Raw genomic sequence first — 19572 nt, 5'->3', positions numbered from 1 at the left:
GCATCTAAATATGCTTAGGAAGACAATTGCTGTCAAGATTTGCCGTTTAAGACACCAAGGCTAATGCTATTAACATTCTACTTCCCCATCCCGTTTGTGACCACTTTGCTAAACTTGAACAGACACTAAAATATAGGTCACGAGATCCCTGACAATGGTGAGACATTCTGTTCTACCGACACGGACACTAGATGTCAGCATGACACTTTACACAGACCTGATGAACTATCTCAAGTTTATCAAGCAGTCCGTTTTCAACCAAGTGGACCTACAAATATCCTTTTTTTTTAGATTGACATAGATTGACTAAATGTTCAATCGCTCGGCCAATAATACTAATACAAATGATCCGCGTGAGGCCACATTAGCGCATAAAAGGTGCGTTAAAGCAAACGTGCGATGGCAAATAGTTTTTGTTTTTTCCCCCCCGTCCCGGTGACGTGGGAGAACACATTAGCAGAGGCGTATTGCGCTATTAGGTGTGACCCCTTGTCCCCCCACCTGTCCGTGGGAGGGGACCTGGCCCGACTCGGCATCCTCGCGCTGATCCCGCTCAGCTGACGTCAGGAGAAATGGCGGAGCAGGATGGCAGCGACGCGTCTCCTCCCGAGTCCCAAGGTGAGTTCCGACGGGCCGAAAAGTTGTTTTTTTCCGCGTCTCCCCCCTGAAGCTTGTTTTTGTTGTTTTCATAAGAAGGACGAGTTGGCATTTGAAGCACCTCGCGCAGCTGAGATAAAGGGGGAGGGGGGGGGAAACTTCAGGTGAGTTTGGTCGACGTTTGAACGCTGACGCCCTGGACTACAGAAGAAGCGGCTCCCGGTCGGTCACGGGAACCGGATTAACCGTCAAACCGGTTTTTACTTAACGTGGTCTTTAAAGACATTGCTCGTGCTTTTAAAAACGCTTCACTTACGGATTCGCCTGTTCGTCGCTGAAGGACGCGTTAGAGCCGGCGGACGGACACCTGTTGGTGACATTTCTGTCGTCGTAATGCGGCTTCAGTTTACGCGACAGGTGAATTTAATGAGCTTCTTCAGAAGACGGAACGCCTGTTTCCTTACAGCAACGCTTCTTCTTTGTTTTCCGGCCGTTTTTGTCAAACATTTGTCCATAATGTGGGTTGTCGTGTTTAATAATTAAAAAATATTCTACCATCTATAGCTGCGGTGCAGTGCGTTTGTGTTATGCAGAGCAGGATTTACTCTGCATAGTTAAATAAATGTTATATAGAAATCCGAAAACTAAATGGTTGTGCTTCGCAGCGTGTGACCTGCTGTCAATCCAATAATAACATCCAGTTCAATTCATCAGAGCAATGGCCGAACAATACTGGGGGGGGTAAATCCTTTTTAGTCTGATTCAATACTGCTTCAATACTGTTTTTATACGCGAACCCTTTATAAGCACAATGACGCACAACAGGTGTTTTCAATTAGCCGCAGAATACCTGTTGTACCTGAGCAGGGTTTCCTGGATTACTGATCATGCTGGAGGCCCATAAAGCAGTGTTAGGTGTCCAGTTGGCAGTAAATAATCGCACAGACACTTAAAGCGCCGCCATTACATGCTCTCTAATCTTTGGCCGGGGTTTGAGTCTGCACAGTTGTACTTTTAGATTTCAGAAAGTGTTTTACTTTTGTTGTTTCGAAGCTCAATTTATGGTTTCGGAAGACTTATTTCATATTGAAGTGGTTGAAATCAGTGACATCTAAAAAGATGTTTAACGTTTAGAAGAAGTTTAACCCTGGAAATAATAAATGAAAGTTAGAAAGTTTATATGAGCTATAGCCAATATCATGTGATTTACTTCAGTGGCTCAACTATTTAAAAACAGGCTGGATTAAAGTCTCAGATGAAAGATTAAGACTGTTTGTAATCTCTGTCAAATAAGTGCGTAGTTGAAGCGAGAAAAGCGGCCTGACGTTGTAGAGGCATGACGTGCGTGCAGTCTTGACCATGTTGAGATGTGGGGGAAGATTCATTTATACAAAAATTGTCACACAGAGGGCAGAAATACAGACTTTGTTGTAAGTACAAGACTGTGACACAAGAGTCCATCTCCATCTATTAGCAACCCACATGTTGTGTGTTGGGTGGTTGTGTCGTTAGGTCGACAACACCTATCGAGGAATCGGGGATAAGCCCTAACGTCTCGGTTGTTCCTCGCTTTGACTTCACGGCACGCTATAATGAGCTTACCATGTCACATTTTTAAACCTCCCCATTCTCTTTCTTGGCTTCGAACTGTTTAATCGGAGAACCACCAAAGAGCGCGCAGCTTCTATCGACAACTGATGCCAACAAAAGACCAAACGCATTAACATCACCATAGCTTTGTCCCCCTTTGTCTTGCAAACTCTCATTTTCTGCAACACAGTGATTCCTTTTTAGAAGCATTATTTATATAATATTCCCATGATGCTGTGAACTGTTTGACCCCCTTACACCAAAACAGTGAAGTCGGGACCTATGTGATTATCCGCTGTGTTACCGCTTATATATTTTATATTTTTTCTTTTTTTTCTAGGACCAGTTTCAATTGTTTTCTTTATCACCTGACAAATAGATTTTTTCTGCTTTCTGCCACATTTGCAAAAATTCTTATTCTTTTTTTTGTCTCACACCTCATGTCACTGAGGGACCCCCGTGTAGTGAAAACAGTAAACAAAATATATAAAGCTTTTAGCTTTATCTGTCTAATAAGAGAATGTGGTCACCACATGAAATTAAGCCCTTTATATGTGACATTAACATTAACATGTCACATGTAAAGGGAATCAACAGGTCATGTATTTAACTTGTAACAGTTTAGATGCCTCACATGGAAGATAAAATACCTTTTCTTGACAAGCATATCAGCTAAATTTGCTGTTACTCTTTCAATTAAATCCATTGATGAACGTATCCCTCTTCATACAACAGTCAAAATATTTGATCAATTTCCGTGTCAGTGTTTCTCTTGTAGACACACTCAATAGGTGTGAGAAGGGTGTGTGCCTGAGCCTCTCCGGTTCATGTCTCAGGGTAGGATTACCGCGTTACTGTATCCTGCAGGGACAAAGATCAGATTGCTTTCTCATGAATGTGCAGTTGCACAGCAGTGTGCACCCTAAGGCGATGAGGCAGCGAGTGAATGTCTTTATATGATACTGTAGAGGCTCGCCGTAGATGTTAAACCGTATGTCTGCTAAATACTCTACTCTGAATGAGTCATTTAATTAAGGCCAAGGGAGCAACAAATGATACTCCAAAAAGTACGCTCACTGGAACCAAGGTTGGAAACGTAACAAAATGCATTAGATATCTTCAAGTTTTATGATTGTAGCACCGCATGTCTACTATGGCTAAGATGATCATGGAAGTTGGTAGTTAGCGAGCAGATATGGTCAGCTAAGGTAACTACAATAGTAACATTGCGTACTGTCAAAGCATTCTTTCTCCACCTACTTTTGGCACCCTGTCAGGATCGCCCGGAGCTCTCATTGTTCCTGCTGATGCCTCATGTATTATTTGTAGTTTATTGGGCCGTCCACTAATGAGACCTTGGTTCTGGGTTAATTACCGTGCACCTCCCTGCATTTTTCAGTGTTTTTGCTGGCAGAGGAAACGGCCAAGAAGGCAGGAGCCACAGTATAAAGTCAATGGAGAGCAGTGAAAAGTGGGCGGGACTTAATTGCACTCTGGGCGTCAGTGCTCGTGTCTAATCGTTTTGTTGCTCTGCACAGTATTTTTGAGGAGGATTTCAAGCCGTCTGGTTGCTTTAATCTGTGTGGATGTGTGTGTGTGTGTCTATTTTCCTTGGTGGATGTGGGCTCAGCCTGTGTAAGTACAGGACACAATGATGCTTAGACTGATGTTTGCACTGTTAGTGGTCTGCAATATGTTTTATCAATGGCCCTTTTATTCATCCCTCCCTTTCACAGCACCTGCTATACGGTGGGTGTGTGCAAGCGTCCAAATGCTCAGCAAATCTTCTCTTTGCCGTCTTTAATTTCCAGAATATTATCAGTGACAGTGTATGGAATGAAAGTGAAACCACATACTGTCTGTTATTGCTGCTCAGATATTTCATTTGATCTGCACATTCCTACTTCTGTGTATATCTGTTCCAGAAACGAGCCAGCTAAGATTTGCATATTTACTGTACTGCGTAATGTCGAATGGTTGATGGCGCTTTAAGGTTGAGAACGGGGCGGGGTCACATACCATGTGCTCTATGAGCACACCCCTTCCACAGAGGCCGCTCCAGCACTGCATAATTTGCTTTGGTGTGTGCATAGACGTGCATCCGTAGTTGTGTGTGTGAGTGTAAAGTGTGCACTGCTCTCTCGCTTCCACTCTACCACTGCATCGTTGGTCCATGTGCGGTGGTTGTCAGGGAAACTCTTTACCGGTACCGGCTCACCTTCCACTGCTGGATTTGCACTGAATATTTTAAAGGCCCTGCTGCACTCTGTTACCTGTGTGTGTGTGTGTGTGTGTGTGTGTGCGTGTGTGTGTTCACCTATGTGATGTGATTCCTCTGACAAGTTTGCATTTTGCAGAAAAGGCCCAGCAAGAGAGTCAAGGGGGCGGCAGTAAGAGTAGTGACAGCAGCAGCATCTCTTGAGGAGTCGAGGGCATTGCAATCTTTCCAGCTTCCGACCGAGCCGGTCTTGTGGATTAAGTCTTCTTTTCTAAGCCATCCTCGGACTCTGCTGCACGCTCCGTCTCTCTGTTTGGCACAGTAGGCAGCTGTTTGTCTCTCTTTCCTGCTCTCCCTCATCATCTCACCAAACTTTGTCCTTTAAACCTTCTTGAACCGTCTGCGTTTTTTCTCTCATCCGTCACATTTCTTCATTTCTTCTCTTCTGTCTCCCTCGTTGTCTCTGGCTCAGAGCAGCAATGCACATCCAGAGGAACTAACTGTTAGCAGTAGCTGTTAGCCGTCTACGTCTTCCCCACGAAGAGCGCTTTTAGGGGTGACCCCCCCCCGTCCAGCACCAGCCTGCCTCCCTCCCCCACTGCAGGGTGGGATGGGCAGGGGCACAGCGAGGTAGCCAGGGGCTCAAGGGTTAGCAAGCGATGCCAGATAGTAAAGGGCGAGATAAAGGAGGAGGAGGAGGAGGAGGTGGGTGCACGCGGGGCAAGTGGAAGCTGAGGCAGGGAGGCAGCCGCTCCGCCATCCCGGCACTTTTCACCATCACCGAGGAAGAGGAAGGACAGAGACGGAGAGATGCTTGCAGGAGGAAGACAAGAGGTACGGAGGGAAACTGACGGGGGTTTCAAGTAGCCAACGTAATGGATCGTACAGGCTGTGGTACTTTATACAGCGTGAGCGCAATTCAATTCAGTGTATAAAGCAAGTGTATTTGATAAGTGTGTTTGTGTGGTTTAACCACGTAGACGAAAAGTCCTCCCCACCCATCATTCTCAGCAATTTGGAGACGTGTGTGTGTGTGTGTGTGTGTGTGTGTGTGTGTGTGCGTGTGTGTGCGTGTGTGTGTGTAAACCAGCTGACATGGCAATAGTGAGTCCACACAAGGGCAGCAGGTGGGAGTGACAGCGCAGTCTACTTCATACGTGTACATTGTAATGCATCAGTCAGAACAGCGTGCGTCTGTGAGCCTGCAAACTTGTTAGGGAACTTCTCCTCTCTGGCTTTAGTCCAGAGCTTCAATCGTGTGACCGCGGAAGATTTGCTTTGCTGTTAATTTTCTTACATAGGTTTTCAGTCACTGTTGACAGACCTGTTGTGTCGTATTTCCAGGAAATGTTGGTTTCAGGAAATCCATTTTTGGTAGTGAACTAAAGCGAAAGAGGCTATGGCCAGTGTGTTTATGGGTATTGTTGCATTACAGACTGATTCTGCACCACAATACAACCCTTGAAACCAATAACGTGGAAACAAGGTTAAGTCAGCAGTGCTGTAAAGGTGTGCAGATGCACCATTGTGATTATCCTCAGAATTAAAGTGGTTGTCTTTGTAACGGCTACATGGGATAAAACAAACAACCCGCACACACAGTAAGTTGATTGCATTTCCTTTTAGTGAGACATGATTCTCCTACCGAGGCTTTTACTGTTCTCTTGGGGAAAGCGTGTGCATCCTACTTAAACCATAAATAATAGAGCAGAGGAGACGAGAGAGTATTGTGCAGCGAGCACAATCTCAAAGTGAAGTCCGGTAACTGTCAAGTAGTTTGAGTATTTTCTGTATTGTGCAATGACAGACCTGCTCTGATATGATCTTTTCAAATATGCCCAGTGCTATTATGCTTGTACAAAAAGTCAGCATACATTTACGCATGCCTTCACTCATCAAGACATGCAAGACCAAGCTTAGCCGACCTTTAAGTTATCAATAGGGCAGCCTTTAGTACTCCTACATAAAAATGAACAATACAAACTGTTGATGTGTTATGGAGGTTTGTGCAGATGGAGTTTTGATGGACGTTAGTTGACGTGTGTTTTGGTATGTTGAGTGTCTTCTTTTTTTTTTTTTTTTTGTGATTCTTAATGACATGTCATGGTCGTCCCATTTCATCTGGAAACGAATCCACCAATGAAAAGTTTGTGATAACATCACAACAATCACAGAATAAGAAACCACAAAATGAAAACACCAACAGCATATCACTGCATCTTTCCTGTCATCTGAGCGGAAACCTGTACCTGCCACGTGCAGCGGATGCATAGCAAACCTCTGAAGGCACCTGGTGTCCAAAGGCCCGATGGCCTGTCCTGGGGGGCGGTGGGGAGAGGGGGGGTGTCTGTCGGCTGGAGCTTAGCGTTTAGCTTAGCGTTAGCAGCGGGCTAATCCTCTCAGGTTGCAGGGGAGGCTCGAGGCACACAGCGTGCTCGCCTGCCACCCGCTGGCCCGCTCAGCCCAACATTAATCGCTATCTGTGACCGTTTAATCCGGCTGCCGATGCAGATAGATTGGGGGTGGGGAGAGTTACGCACACACACACACACTCCAGCACTGAGTGAGGGTGGGGCAGATTAAACAGTCACACTCTCCCTATGTCTCACTCTCTGTCTCTTTTGCACACATGGACAAAAGGACGGGGGTTGGACAGTCACAACCTGTCTCGTGGTCAAAGCCGGCTCTCGATCACAGTCACGCTGACCAGAGCTGACCCCTCTCTCTCATTCTCTCTCCCTGCTTTCTCTTTTTCATTTTGAAAAAATAATATTTTGCCTGGTCCCCTTTTCAGTTATTGGGAATTTCTTCTTTTTGCTTTTTCCTTCCACCTACTCGCCGTGCCATGGACTTCGGATCGGAGCTTATCTTCCACTGTGTGGGATGTTTACAGGAAGCAGGAACGTTGTTCCTGGCCCTCCGATCTGACTTGTAGGACTGTGGCTCTAGCTTGGGCTTCAGCAGGTCACATCCTGGCATCATGCACCAAACTCCAGGTAACGTCATGGACTTGTGCTCCACTGACAAATGGGCGCAGGCTGAGAATGAACACGAGTACGCCGAGTTCTGTCAGCAACGGGACAGTTTTGTTATGACTCGGTCCTCCAGCAGCGAGAAGAAGTTCAGGGGGGGGTTTACTGCCTGGTGCATGCAAGCAGTTGTTCTTTCTGCTAATGAGGTTCGTTTTAGTGACCTCAGCAACAGAGGAACGAGGCTGGGAGAGGCAGCAGACGGAATCAAACTGCACCGTAAATAAGTGAAGCATATTGAGCTGAGCACTGCGTGGCATGGTGTAATCCGAGACAATGAACTACTGCGTTGTTTGGTCATAAATACGCCATTTTGCCTTTGCTGCAAAAAAAAAACAGTAGGACGTGAATGAAGATGAGTGAGAAGTGTAGAAATGTCCGGTTATGTAAGCGATTCATTTGGAATGTGTGGCTTGCATTCACAGCGCTCATGTCTTATATAGATCTATATATAGATATATATGACCATTATTTTTTTCCAGTCAACCACTTAAAAATATGTGTTTTAAGTTGAAACTCTGCTGCCCTGCAACGTTGACCTCGCCGGACCTCTGAGGATGATCCCATTTCATAGTTTTACATTTGTTTATTTGGCTCTGACTGGTAAACTATGCAAAACCACATCCAATGACATTTATTACTTGTCAAAGAAGGGCCCGGCCTGACAGTGTTTTAGGTTGACTCACATTGGTGTGTATTGTGTACTGCTCCATCAAAGAAGGCCACGTTTGCCAGTGCTAACACACCAGTGGACATGTTAGTCAAATTAAGAGATGGTAAGAGCCACGCAGACCTACTGTACTGGATTGTGTTTTAATAAAGACCCGTCATTTCTTTTCCTCCCCGTTAATCATGTGTACGCACAGTTTCTCTGAGGTTGTCACCACCGGGTTATTGTGTAGCGTCCCACTCACGCAGTCGCTAGAAGTTAACTTCCTCAAATAGAAAGAGCTCCTTCATGTCTTCCCGATTCATGTGTCCTCTGGGTGGACATTGCTCATGGTGCATGGTGTAGTATTTGCCTCCAGGACATTGTTCTCCGCTAATCATTTGCTAAAGGCGAATGACCTCAAGTGGGAGGAATACATTCATTGACTAGACATTGCTGTAACCGGGCCGTGCACAGCCTTTCCTGTCACAATAGCCATTATGTAACTAGTTTAAATAGTGCTGCACCAGAGGCAGTGTAGACCTGTTCATACTTGGGCACACACCTGCGTGGAAGCCTCATAGACTGCAAAATACAATGCTTCTGCAGCGATGACCTCACACCTCTGTCCAGCGTGTCCTTTGTGAATGGTAGAATTATTGAATTATGAGTAGTTGCACTTTCAATTTTTAAGTTATTTTAAATGGAAAATACAATAAAGCCTCTTCACCAGGGAGATCTGAGACTTGCCTTTTCACCGGCATTATGAATTAATTACCCCACTGAACAGGTCGTTGAAGCAAAGAGATAAAGAAACCACGTGGAGAAGAATAAGATTAGTGTGTTCACCCAGTCTGTCGGTACGCTAATTCAAGTTCTTAGTTCTTTTAGTATCCCACCTTTTTTTTTTTTTATCTCGAATGTGTTTGTTTGAACATTTGGGACAGGCTCATCTGTTTGTGTATGAAAGGCCCAGTTAAGCCTGGTGTCTGTGGCCGGGGGGCCTGACCTGGAAGTGCTGAGTCACCCTGAGCCTGACTGTGTGCAGGGAGACAGTTTTGTTCATTTAGTTTCCTTTCTGTCCTGTTTGAGACTATAGAAGAAGATAAATTTGGCGCATTTACGGAAATGTTTTCATTAATCTTCCCTGTCAAACCGTATAAAATTAAACCCATCGAATAGATGCTCCTGTCTTCATTTTGATCTCAACTACGCAGCGGTAAGGTTCGCTGACTGCTTCTTCTCATGCTGCTGCCACAGTGACCGAAATATAAACACCTGGTCGAATACTGAAAGTCGCTTCTGTGGCGAATCGTGTCATACATTTTACCATGATAGCACAACACACGCACACACAGACTCACAAGGCGGGAAACATCCAAGACGCAAGCTGTCACTGCAGGTAATTAAATTGTTCCCTCATTTTTTTATGAATTTGTGAGCACAACCTAATAATTATAATTAAAGCATGCTAGCGGTGTGATTCAAGCCAGCCGCCACCTTAGGCAATTGTCTTGATACAGCTTTATAAAGGACGTGTTGACAGCACTTGATTTGTAAGGGATTATTGTGCGCTTGCAGATTGTCGGGGAAATAAAGCTCACTTGGTGGTTGCTGTTGAATTCATTGTTGGACAATTTAACGGCGCTGGAAACCTTTGTTGTTACCGGCCGTGGATGTACGTGAAGCAGGTATTTTTGTCCTTGGTCACTCCCGGGCTCTGTATGTCTGACGTGTGTTAAAAGCGGTTTGTTATGGAAACACTAGAGCAACCTGTCTTTGATTTGATGATGGATGGAGATAAATGTAACTCTATCACAGTTTTGGAGAAATGCGGATGTACAAAACCTTTCCTCTGGTGGATCTACCTAACGTTATATCGTCCTCCGTCTCTTCTTTTCCCTCTCGGTGTCTCTGTCGTGCTGAGGTTTGGTTATCGACACTTGTCTGGTTTCTCTCCCTCCCCAGCGTCTTACTCACAGTACATATCAGAGGATGGCCGATCGTCTTCAGGCACCCGGCCCGGCTCCTCGGGCTCCGGGCAGACCTACACTCCCACCTTGACCCCCACCCCGACTCACACAACCACCAGCACCAGCCCCAGTAACAATGCTGCCCCCAAAACGGGTAAGTCCTGCAGGCCTGCGAAGGAAACCTTTTCACACGTTGAGTCCGTTATGGAGAGATATCAAAGGGTTGCTTTTCTCAATTCTGATGTTTAACAGTTGTTTGCGTTGCAGACTCGTTGCTCTTCAACAAGATCGACGAGAGACAGAGGTTAGCCCGTGAGCGCCGGGAGGAGCGTGAGAAGCAGAATGGTGTGTATTCTTCCACTGTGTGTGTGTGTGTGTGTGTGTGTGTGTGTGGACTGCACATTAGTGCGGCCCTCCCCTTCTTTTCGGTGTTTCCCCGCTACGATTCCTGACTGACCTCGGCCGGTGCCGTGGTGAAGCACCCGTTTCTCTGGGTGTTACATAAAGTCGAGGGCTGAAGCCAGGCTGTTGCCGTGGCACCCATGTTACATCACGCATTCAAAACGCAAGCTTCCCCAAACCCTGTGCCACGGTGCGGGGTTTGGGGAAGCCTGTGTTTTGAATGAGATTTTTGTAAGCGTGTGTGAGTGACGCATCACAACAGATGGGTCGGAGGGCCAGTGGCTGTGTATGTTTCATGCCGCTGAAGTGTTTGTTTTCATGGTGTTGTACAGTGTTTATGCCTCCGGCCCCGGCTGAGGGGCACGGGGATTTTCTTTGTGTTGAGAGCTAAAGCCTTGTCACATGATCTCCAGCTGACCCGTCCCACTGCAAGCACGTGCGCGCGTGTGTGTGCGTGCGTGTTTGTACCAGCCACACGCTACTGCGCGGCGCATCAAATCACTATGAACTGAGTCCGTGTTTGCTTGTGTGTGCCGCAGCTGCCAAGGAGGCCCAGTGGCAGGGGCGAGAGGAGCGAGCCAGGCTGCACTATGAGAAGCAGGTGGAGGAGAGGCGGAGGAGGCTGGAGGAGCAGAGGGTGAAGGAGGACAGGAAGCGGGCTGCCGTGGAGGAGAAGCGACGGCAGAAACTGGAGGAAGACCAGGTGTGACGCTCGTGGTTCTGTACACACCGGTGCATCACAATCGGCTTCACCGCAACATGAAACACAACATGCTCCACGTAAACCGGCAGATGCGTTTCAGTTTCTAGTGAACCATTTACCCGCTGCTTGGCCCTTCCCTCTTTAGTTATCTGGAGTTTGAACTTCACTCCTATCTCCTAACCGTAGCTAATATCAACGTGTTACTCCTACGGCACTGTGGGGAAACACGTAGCTGGCTGCAATGTCCCCCTTGGGTTTCTTAAAGGATGCTGTCAAGTTTTGATTTCAGAAGTCTAAAAGCGCTTTAGAATGAAACATTTAAGGTGTGGCTGGAGATGACATGTGAGAAGAACAGGTGAGGTGAGATGAGATAAGACGAAAGGCCTCGCCTTAAAATACTGTCTCACTGCTGCTTTGAAAAGGGAGAAGATTGTCTCTTCCAGGTATTTGTGCAACTTGTGTTGCCCAAAACACGCTACACAATTGTAGTTCAGACATAACACGCCACATGTGTCCATTCACAGCAGCATTGCTTCCTTCGTGCAGCAGCAGGTTTCATGTCAGGGTGTTGGTGTGTGTTTCTTGTTTGTTTGTATTAATCAAAAGCTGTTGTTGTTGTTTTCGTGACCAAAGACTCGTCATGAGGCGGTGATCCGTCGCACGCTGGAGAGGAGCCAGAGAACCAGACCGAAGCCCGTCCGCTGGTCCTGGGGAGGGGCGCTGCAGACAAACACTCCCAGCGCGCCGGCCGGTACTTTCCCACCACACACTACCCGCAACACGAAGGGTGCTCCGTGTTCCCCGGTTCATTGGACACTCTTGTAATCTCGTCTCCATGATGTCCGATGTCTCTTGCGTGCATATGTCTGCCTGGCTCTGCGTGTCAGTATTGTTCTGCCATGTGTATATTTGAACTCTGCAGATCCGCTGGCCTCTGTTGTTACCGCTGACTCACACGCTGCTCTGCCCCTCCCTCTCCCCCTCTCACTCTCTCATTCTCTCATTCTGAAACGCTCTCTCACTTCCTCTCTCACTCTCTCTCTCTCTTACCCTCGCTCTCTGATTTACCTCCTCTGCTCTTTTGTGTCTCTGCCATTGTCCTCTCCCCTCCTGGTCCAGGTTTTGTCGAGTCGGCTTTCCTCTGTCCACTCGACCTTGCTGGACTGGAGCACATGCAGGGTGCTTTCAGTCCCTACCGCAGATACGGAATGACCTCCCAATGTGAATATTAAAGCACCGCGTCAGTTAGGCAGCCAGTGTTGGACCGCTGGCTCCAGCACTGGCGTTAGTGTGAAAGTAGGCCGTTGGGAATAGCATTGAGTAGCTTGTTGGTTTATTTGCATGTAGATATCTTGTTTTTAAACAGGACACTGTGTTGTGCATTCAAACCATTATAGCTCCATATTTAGATGACATATGACCCATATAGCATTAATTCATTTTCTAACATTTATTCCCTTTTAGCGACATTTTTAGTTTTTGTTTTCATGTCTAACCTGGTTAACTAGAATAGACTAGAATGACCCCTCATAGAGAGATTGGTAGCTTCAGCTCTCCCTTTCTTCCCACCTTTTCAAACTCTAATGAATTTGCTTTTATCGTGTTTTTCTTTGTTTCCAGATGCCGACAGGCGGTCAGTTTCCACAATGAATTTATCCAAACACCCAGACCCCGTTTTTACCAAGCGCCTGTCCTACTCCTCTGCTACACTCCTACACTCACCGGACCGAGGTAACGCAAACGATCATGAACACACAAAACCAAGATGATTTATCACAGTATCTTCTGCCTTTGTCTGTGAATTATGCCGTGTGTTGTGGTGACCGGTGCACTTTTTTGAATGGAGAATTGGATGAAAAGAGTAGCAGCACTCCCATATTTGTACTCTTAAGTTATCCTTTTGGTTTGACGTTCTTTACACACAAGGCTTTAAAGAAACCTATAATGTAATCAGTCTGGTGGATTATATTTGTTTTCCTTGTCTTTCGGTAGCGGTTTTTGCTTGTTTCCTTCATGCCGGGTTAATCTAACACGCTGCTCGCTGTGTGTTCATAGTCAACGGACAGATAAGGGAACGTATTGATCCAATGTAGTTATTTTTATTCAAACCTTGGACCCTGTATTCTCTGTCGCTGACAGGTTTACAGATGAGAACCACCTCGTCTCCTGTCATTAGTAAATCTCAGTCCAAACCCCGACTCCACCAGGGAAAGACCACCCAACACAAAAACACAGGTGTTTTCTGGGAACCTTTTGCAGCCTGGTGCCTCCCTACTATATGTTACAAACTACTTGTATGTTGCAAAGCAAAAAGATCATGGGCTGGAAACTGTTGAGGAATGCCCTGCAAAATTAAACCTGGATATAGTACGATGTGCAATATTTCCAATGCGATTATCACATGGCATGTATTATACATGTGCATGCGTTAACGCTTCTGTGATCAAGTTCCCCCCCCTTCTCGTTTTAGCGTGACCCCTTTCTCTAATCCTCCGTCGGATAATCCTTTTGTTTTTGTTGGAAGGTTTCTGGGTTTTTTCCCTGAAGAAATGAACAACCAAAAATTAGAGAAAACATTATTAACAAAAAATGTTATGAACTCTGAAACCATCGCGTGTTTTGATTACAATGACGTGTAGATTAGAGACTTTGGTTCCTCTACGCCGTTTCCAGCCCAGCTGTATCGTTGCCCCTCACCTTGACACCGGCTACCTTGTGCTCTGCTTCGTTACCAAGACGAGCGGTGCTGCATGTTTTGTCTGATGAACTGTCCTTTGTCTTTAAGTAGCAAATCAGATTATCGTGGAGGTCTATTAATCGTTTAATTGTCCACTTTGGCTTAATAGGCTGTACATTAGGCACAATATGCCAACACTCCTACCGAAGTATCAGTGACTGCATGGCACAAAAATAAACTTGAATTGTGTTATTAGTTATTTCCTGAAACATTTAAAAACATTTCTTCAAATGCAGATGTCCTTTGTTCCCCGCTGTTTAAATGAATGCTCTTGGTCTGCGCTTCACTCCAGGTTGTTTACCGCCTCGTCTCAACTAACAAACTGGTGCATGCAGGTGTAGGAGTGACGTATCAGCCTGTGCATGCATATAACTTCACTTAAGCCCCCCGCCTACACTGCAGTGCGAAGGAAGAAATGAGCAGCAAATGCATAGTTTATAATATGCTTTGACTGATAGCTGAGGCTAATCAGTGGGCGGTTGATACTTTAAGTCGTTATCAAGCCTCATGTTTTATCTCTATGTGCGCTCAGGCCTGCGCCGTCTTCCGTTGACGCCATGGGAGAGCAACGTGGTGAACCGCCTGCAGCAGCCGACGCACTCCTACTTGGCTCGGAGCCGCAGTGCCACGAGTCTGTCTGGAGAGCAAACCGGTAATACACACACACACACACACGGATCCGGCATGTGAGACCCCCTCCCAGACCTCATGGTCCGTAGTGAGGGAAAGCATTTGTTAGTGTTGGAAGTATTTACGCTCGTTCTGTTTTGGCATCTTGAACCGAACGGTTTTGAATGTTAATCAGATTTGGCGAGACTTAAAGCATTATACCGTCTGAAACGTCCTACACCAGCCTGTATAAGGCACTCAGAGCTCTCACACACACACACACACACACACACACACATTAGCTGTTAGCTGTTTCAGAAGTATTCTCCTCTTGATGCCATTCATTCTCTCCCACTGTTACCATAGCGACAGTGGCTTTAGACAGTTTGTGTGGGTAACACTCGCACACAACAACTCCTCGAATTGACCCGCACACAACGCATCTTCTTTTACTCTGCACACTTTTATACAATAGACATTACCTACACTGTGTGAAGGTGCATTTCTCTGCATTCATACTTGCTGCTGGTACTTTGTAGTAACTAGATTTTACACTCCTCCTAACCTTAACCCGTAGACTGAGTCAATGGAACGTTTTCCCTACAGCGCTGTGGTTTTACAAGTTGTCATATTCTCTCTTCTTCTCACTCTCTAACCTGGTCTTACTAAATGCTTCTTTTAAAAGCCTAACAGCATAGTTGTGCTTCCTACCAGCAGCGCTAATGCCTTCTTTCTCTTCTTCTCCGTTTCAACCAAACCTCTTCTTTTCATTCCTCCCCTGGTCCTCCCTTGCCTTGTCTCTATGTGACATCCTTCTCGTTCCTTCCTCTCCTTCCTATCGCCTTGCTCCCGTTTATCAAACTCTTGCCCATCAAACCCCTGGCACCGCCCCCGCTTCGTCCGCGCCTTCCCCCGTAACGCTCCGAAACTCACGCCCCCCCACCGGTGCATCACCGTAGCCATGCCTGTTTGTCCTCGCTCAGTGTCCTGCCACCCCATGGGCTCCATGTCCTTCAAAGCCCTGCAGGCCCAGCCGCTTCCTCACTGCCGCAGCCAGGAGAGGAGCCTCGGCAAGGGGGCCGTCTCGTCGTCCACCACGACCGCTCGCAGGAGGACCGCCGGCACCACACAGGTGGGTCGCGTCATCGGCCTGCACGTGTCTTGGACTGAACATCTACGAGTCGTGAGGGGTGGCAATTTTGACCAAACCTAGGGTGAAGGTCGATTTTTCCTAATGTGACGCTCTCATTAGAGTCTGTTTGCTCTGATAATGTTAATGTGATGTTGACTCCGACGAATGCACAGCTCAGTCGCTCACTGTGTGTTTGTGGTCCTCACACACACACACAAACACACACAGACACACATAATGCGGTACACGCTGTCCATCTGTCTCCTGCTGTGTCGCAGCTTATACCATTACAGTCTTAGGACATCTTATGTACTATTTATTCCACACAGGGACCTGTAGACAACCTCATACATGTACACCAAACATGTTCATAATCCAGACACAATCCAACGTATGAGTGATACCACTCATCCACTCTCTCACCTGGGTTCTAATATCCTGGCCGTACTAAATAAGGATTTATTTAACTCATTTTTTCCCCTCCATCTCCTGGAACAGCAGCAGAAGGACAGTGACCACGTCAGGAAGTCATGGAGCAACCTGTCACTACCCTTGGCTCCTATTTTCACTCTGCCCCCCAGAAAGCGCTCCTCTTCTCCAGGCAAGAAGAGCAGAAAAGGGACAGCGCCCTCACCTGGCAGGTAGGAGAACCCAACATTGATGCATGACAAAATGAGTTTGAATCGGAACAAATTGGACTCGTGGACGACTAGCAGCCGCCTGGTGAGTGTACAATAAGGTTTTGTAAGTAAACATCAAAAAAAAAAAATGTAAGAGCTTTTGTTCCTGCACACAGGCCTCCACAAAAGTCACCTGGGCGACCCCCAACTCCCAAGCTGCTTAAGTCTCCGGGGGCAGATGACCCTGGAAATCTCCGTCCTTTCAGGGCCACGCCAGAGAGCCCCCAACCCACCAAAGCCCCTAAAGAGGAGGAAGCCGAGCAGGTTCTCAGTCCTCTTCAGCCTCGGCTTCAGCCGCTGGGTCAGAACAGGACCAGTAGTGAACAGGCCGCTACAGCAGCCAGCGGTCAGTTGCCCCCCTTTTCAAATCCACTTCACCATTTTTTTTAACCAGATTCCCAGGTTCAAATTCTCATCTACGATGCCTTCCAGAGAGCGCTTGCAGTCCACCAGCCCACAAGCCCTCAGCAGGCACCACAGACCCAGAGGAGGCGAGCCGGATCCTGGCCGAGAATCGGCGCCTGGCCCGCGAGCAGAGAGAGAGGGAGGAAGAGGAGCGAAAGCAACAGGAGGAGCAGAGGAGGTAAGCTGGCCGCTGATCTCGCTACGACCTCCGAAGGTGCACGCGCGTCCTCGAATGTGACCCCCTCGGGTGTTTGTGCAGGTTGGCGCAAGAGGAGATGGCTCGCCGTAAGGCCGAGGAGCGGGCGAAGCGAGAGGAGGAGGCTCAGCTTCAGGCGGAGGAGACCAGAAGGAAAGAGGAGGAGGAGAGGAAGGTGGAAAAAAAGGTGGAGGAGGAGAGGCTTCAGCGAGAGAGAGAGGAGGCAGAGAGACTCCAGAAGCAGGTGAGAGAACGTCTCCGAGCGGACTCTTGAGTGCACGTCTGTGGATGCAACAATAAAATAAAACTCTGTGGCTGTTTGTGTTTGTTAGAAAGAGGAGGAAGAGTCTCGGCAGAAAGAAGAGGCGGAGCGGGTGAGACTGGAGAGAGAGAAACACTTCCAGAAGGCGGAGGCCGAGCGCTTGGAGCGTAAAAAGGTTCACACACAAACAACTGTAACAACTGTGAAGGAATCTTCCTCATGTGCAGTGCGCGTAAAAGCTTATTTCTTTCAGCGTCTGGAGGAGATCATGAAGAGAACGAGACGTTCAGACACGGCAGAGAAGGTAAAGGCCAAACGGACATGTGTTGTCTAACTAACCACGGAGAACATGCGGGTTCATTCTGCTTTTGTCCTTTTCCATCCGTAGAAAGCTGTTCCCAACAGGAACGGGGACGACGCAGGTAATGTCTCTGGAGGTTTACAACTTCATCCGTTCCCATGACGTCGTGTTTGACTTTGATCTTTCTCTCGCCATCAGTGACTCCCGCCGCTCCAAGTCCGTCTGCGGCGGCGGCGTCACCGACACTCAACAGCAACGGCAGCGGCCACCGACCTGAGTCCAACGCCACAGCGCTGAGCCGCCCCGACCAGAGGTGGTGCTGCAGCAGACCCAATATACAAGAGAAGCCTTCTGTTCTTCTATACGTTGTGCCCCTGGTGGCTGTGATTCCGTTGACACTTTCCTTCAATCCTGTTTTTCCAGGGAGAACGGGGAGTTTGAAGAGGTGATTGTACTGCCTTCCGATTCCAGGTGGTCTCCTCCTGAGGGAGAGGAGGAGCAGGAGGAGCGAGTTCCTGTTTTAGCCTTCAGGGAGAACGGTCTCACAAAGCCTCTGAGTGGAATAGAGGATATCTCATTGCATCAGGGACCAGGTCAATAATATCTAGTAAACCACTTCTTCTCCACCAACTCTCCTTAGTGGACAACCTGTAATATTTATCACAACTGTGTTGGTGTTTTCTTTACGTCATAGCCGTTGTCTTTGTTGCCCTTGTTTTGTTTAGATGTTGCCTGATGCGCCCGTTGGATCGAGATGATTCCACACCCACAGAGACGTGAAGTGAGACGGCCTCAGAGAGGTTTCCCCCGACGCTGTTGCACTGAATCAAAGGAAGGACTCGCAGCAGCAGTCGGAGCCTTGCAGAGGTTCACTTCCTCCCCCGACAGAAGAGCACCGCGGCCATTTCCTAAAGATCTCCCAAAATAACTCCGTCACAACTAGCCGTGTGTGTGCGCGTGCGCTAAAATGAGATCAGCCACAATACTTGAAGAGATTTTTTTTTTGTTGTTGCTGTACAACACATTGTAATCGTCGTTTGAACTGGAACTTGCGCAACAGGCTCCGAATAACCAGGTTTCATCAACGCGTTTGCACTCTTTAACTGGAGCCTCATAACTAAACATCTTCAATGTTTCCATTGAAATGTTACAGAAGGAATGGGATAAAGGAATAATGTCGGTGCATGAAGTGTAATGTACTTTTGCTGTGTCCATTGTTTAAGACTAGAGGTTATTATTGGGGTGAGGCAGGGGCACTGGAGTAATGTGCTTTAAGTTAAATGAAAATACTGTCAACTGAGAATTATGGTGTAAACTACTGATTGTTTTTGTTTAGTTTTATTTCAATTCTGTACAGATGAAATGTAATTCTTTGTCGTCCTCGGTAATGTCTGTTAGGAATTTAGGAAAAAAAAGAATCTGCTTTGACGTTAAGTCCTGCCCTTTCCTTTAATTTGTTTACCGTTTAGATTTACTCCATCGAATTAGACGTGGGCGGCCACGTCTAACTCGGCCGGTGTTGGAGGTGGACTATTTATTTTCTCAAAACAAAATCATTTGTTGGTGATGTTTAATCTTAAATAATCTGATGTGTTTGTTTTGACGCTCCTTTGCCTTACCGCATCACAGGGAGAAAGAGGTGACTTGTCTTCCTTGCTGAAATGAAGCCATGCATTCCCAGCACACTCTGGTCAGCAGCTTGAAGTTTATGAAAACTGTCAAAGCAACTTTTTGTGAATGAAAGACAAGGGGAATAGCATAAAACACTGAAACCAAAATCACCGGTTTGTACCACCAAAAAGAGAAAGAAACTTGGTTATGTGGTGCTGGTTTCTTCCAGAAGTACATACAATTCTATTCTTGACTTATTAAAATAAATTGCTTGTAAATAATATTATACATATCCTATAAATTGTTTGAGAGCAGATATATTTTACTAAGACTGACCACGAAGGCTCGAAAAACAAACAAGCCCTTTACTTCACGAGAGGCTGTGGGACGAGATCTTTGAGCTGTACTGTTTGGCAAGTGAATAAAACTTTGAATTGATTAACCAATTTGGTGTTTCAATCATTTTCTCCCCCGTGGT

General features: G+C 46.8%; 1 protein-coding gene across 36 annotated transcripts; it reads left to right on the top strand.

Moving 5' to 3' along the window:
- Window positions 1-408: 408 nt before the first annotated feature.
- map7b (microtubule-associated protein 7b) lies at window positions 409-19540 on the top strand. Of its 36 annotated transcripts, none has more exons than XM_078093276.1 (20): window positions 409-618; window positions 10052-10210; window positions 10324-10401; window positions 10998-11161; window positions 11795-11912; window positions 12281-12382; window positions 12782-12892; window positions 13301-13396; window positions 14431-14550; window positions 15467-15639; window positions 16141-16280; window positions 16436-16665; window positions 16752-16902; window positions 16984-17164; window positions 17253-17357; window positions 17436-17486; window positions 17571-17604; window positions 17682-17796; window positions 17907-18076; window positions 18209-19540. In XM_078093276.1, exons 1-20 carry the CDS (start codon window positions 573-575, stop codon window positions 18217-18219), a joined length of 2355 nt encoding a protein of 784 aa, XP_077949402.1. In that variant the 5' UTR covers window positions 409-572; the 3' UTR covers window positions 18220-19540. The 36 variants fall into 36 exon arrangements, with proteins under 36 accessions (XP_077949402.1, XP_040016554.2, XP_077949412.1 ...); XM_040160620.2 differs by having other exon boundaries at window positions 16138-16280; XM_040160614.2 differs by lacking the exon at window positions 409-618 and adding an exon at window positions 5050-5239 and having other exon boundaries at window positions 15491-15639.
- Window positions 19541-19572: the final 32 nt, after the last annotated feature.

The sequence above is a fragment of the Gasterosteus aculeatus genome, chromosome 18 (assembly GCF_964276395.1).
Source record: "Gasterosteus aculeatus chromosome 18, fGasAcu3.hap1.1, whole genome shotgun sequence".
Classification (NCBI taxonomy): Eukaryota; Metazoa; Chordata; class Actinopteri; order Perciformes; family Gasterosteidae; genus Gasterosteus; species Gasterosteus aculeatus.
The sequence above is the reverse complement of the archived record's forward strand: the minus strand, read 5'-3'. Positions and strand labels throughout refer to the sequence as shown.

What these genes read in the sequence shown, in the direction of transcription:
- map7b (XM_040160611.2), top strand. Translation starts at nt 5,065, where the DNA reads ATGCCAGATAGTAAAGGGCGAGATAAAGGAGGAGGAGGAGGAGGAGGT. An exon ending in AGAAACTGGAGGAAGACCAG is followed by an intron (nt 11,162 to 11,794) that starts GTGTGACGCTCG and finishes TCGTGACCAAAG; the next exon opens with ACTCGTCATGAGGCGGTGAT. An exon ending in GGCCGCTACAGCAGCCAGCG is followed by an intron (nt 16,666 to 16,751) that starts GTCAGTTGCCCC and finishes GATGCCTTCCAG; the next exon opens with AGAGCGCTTGCAGTCCACCA.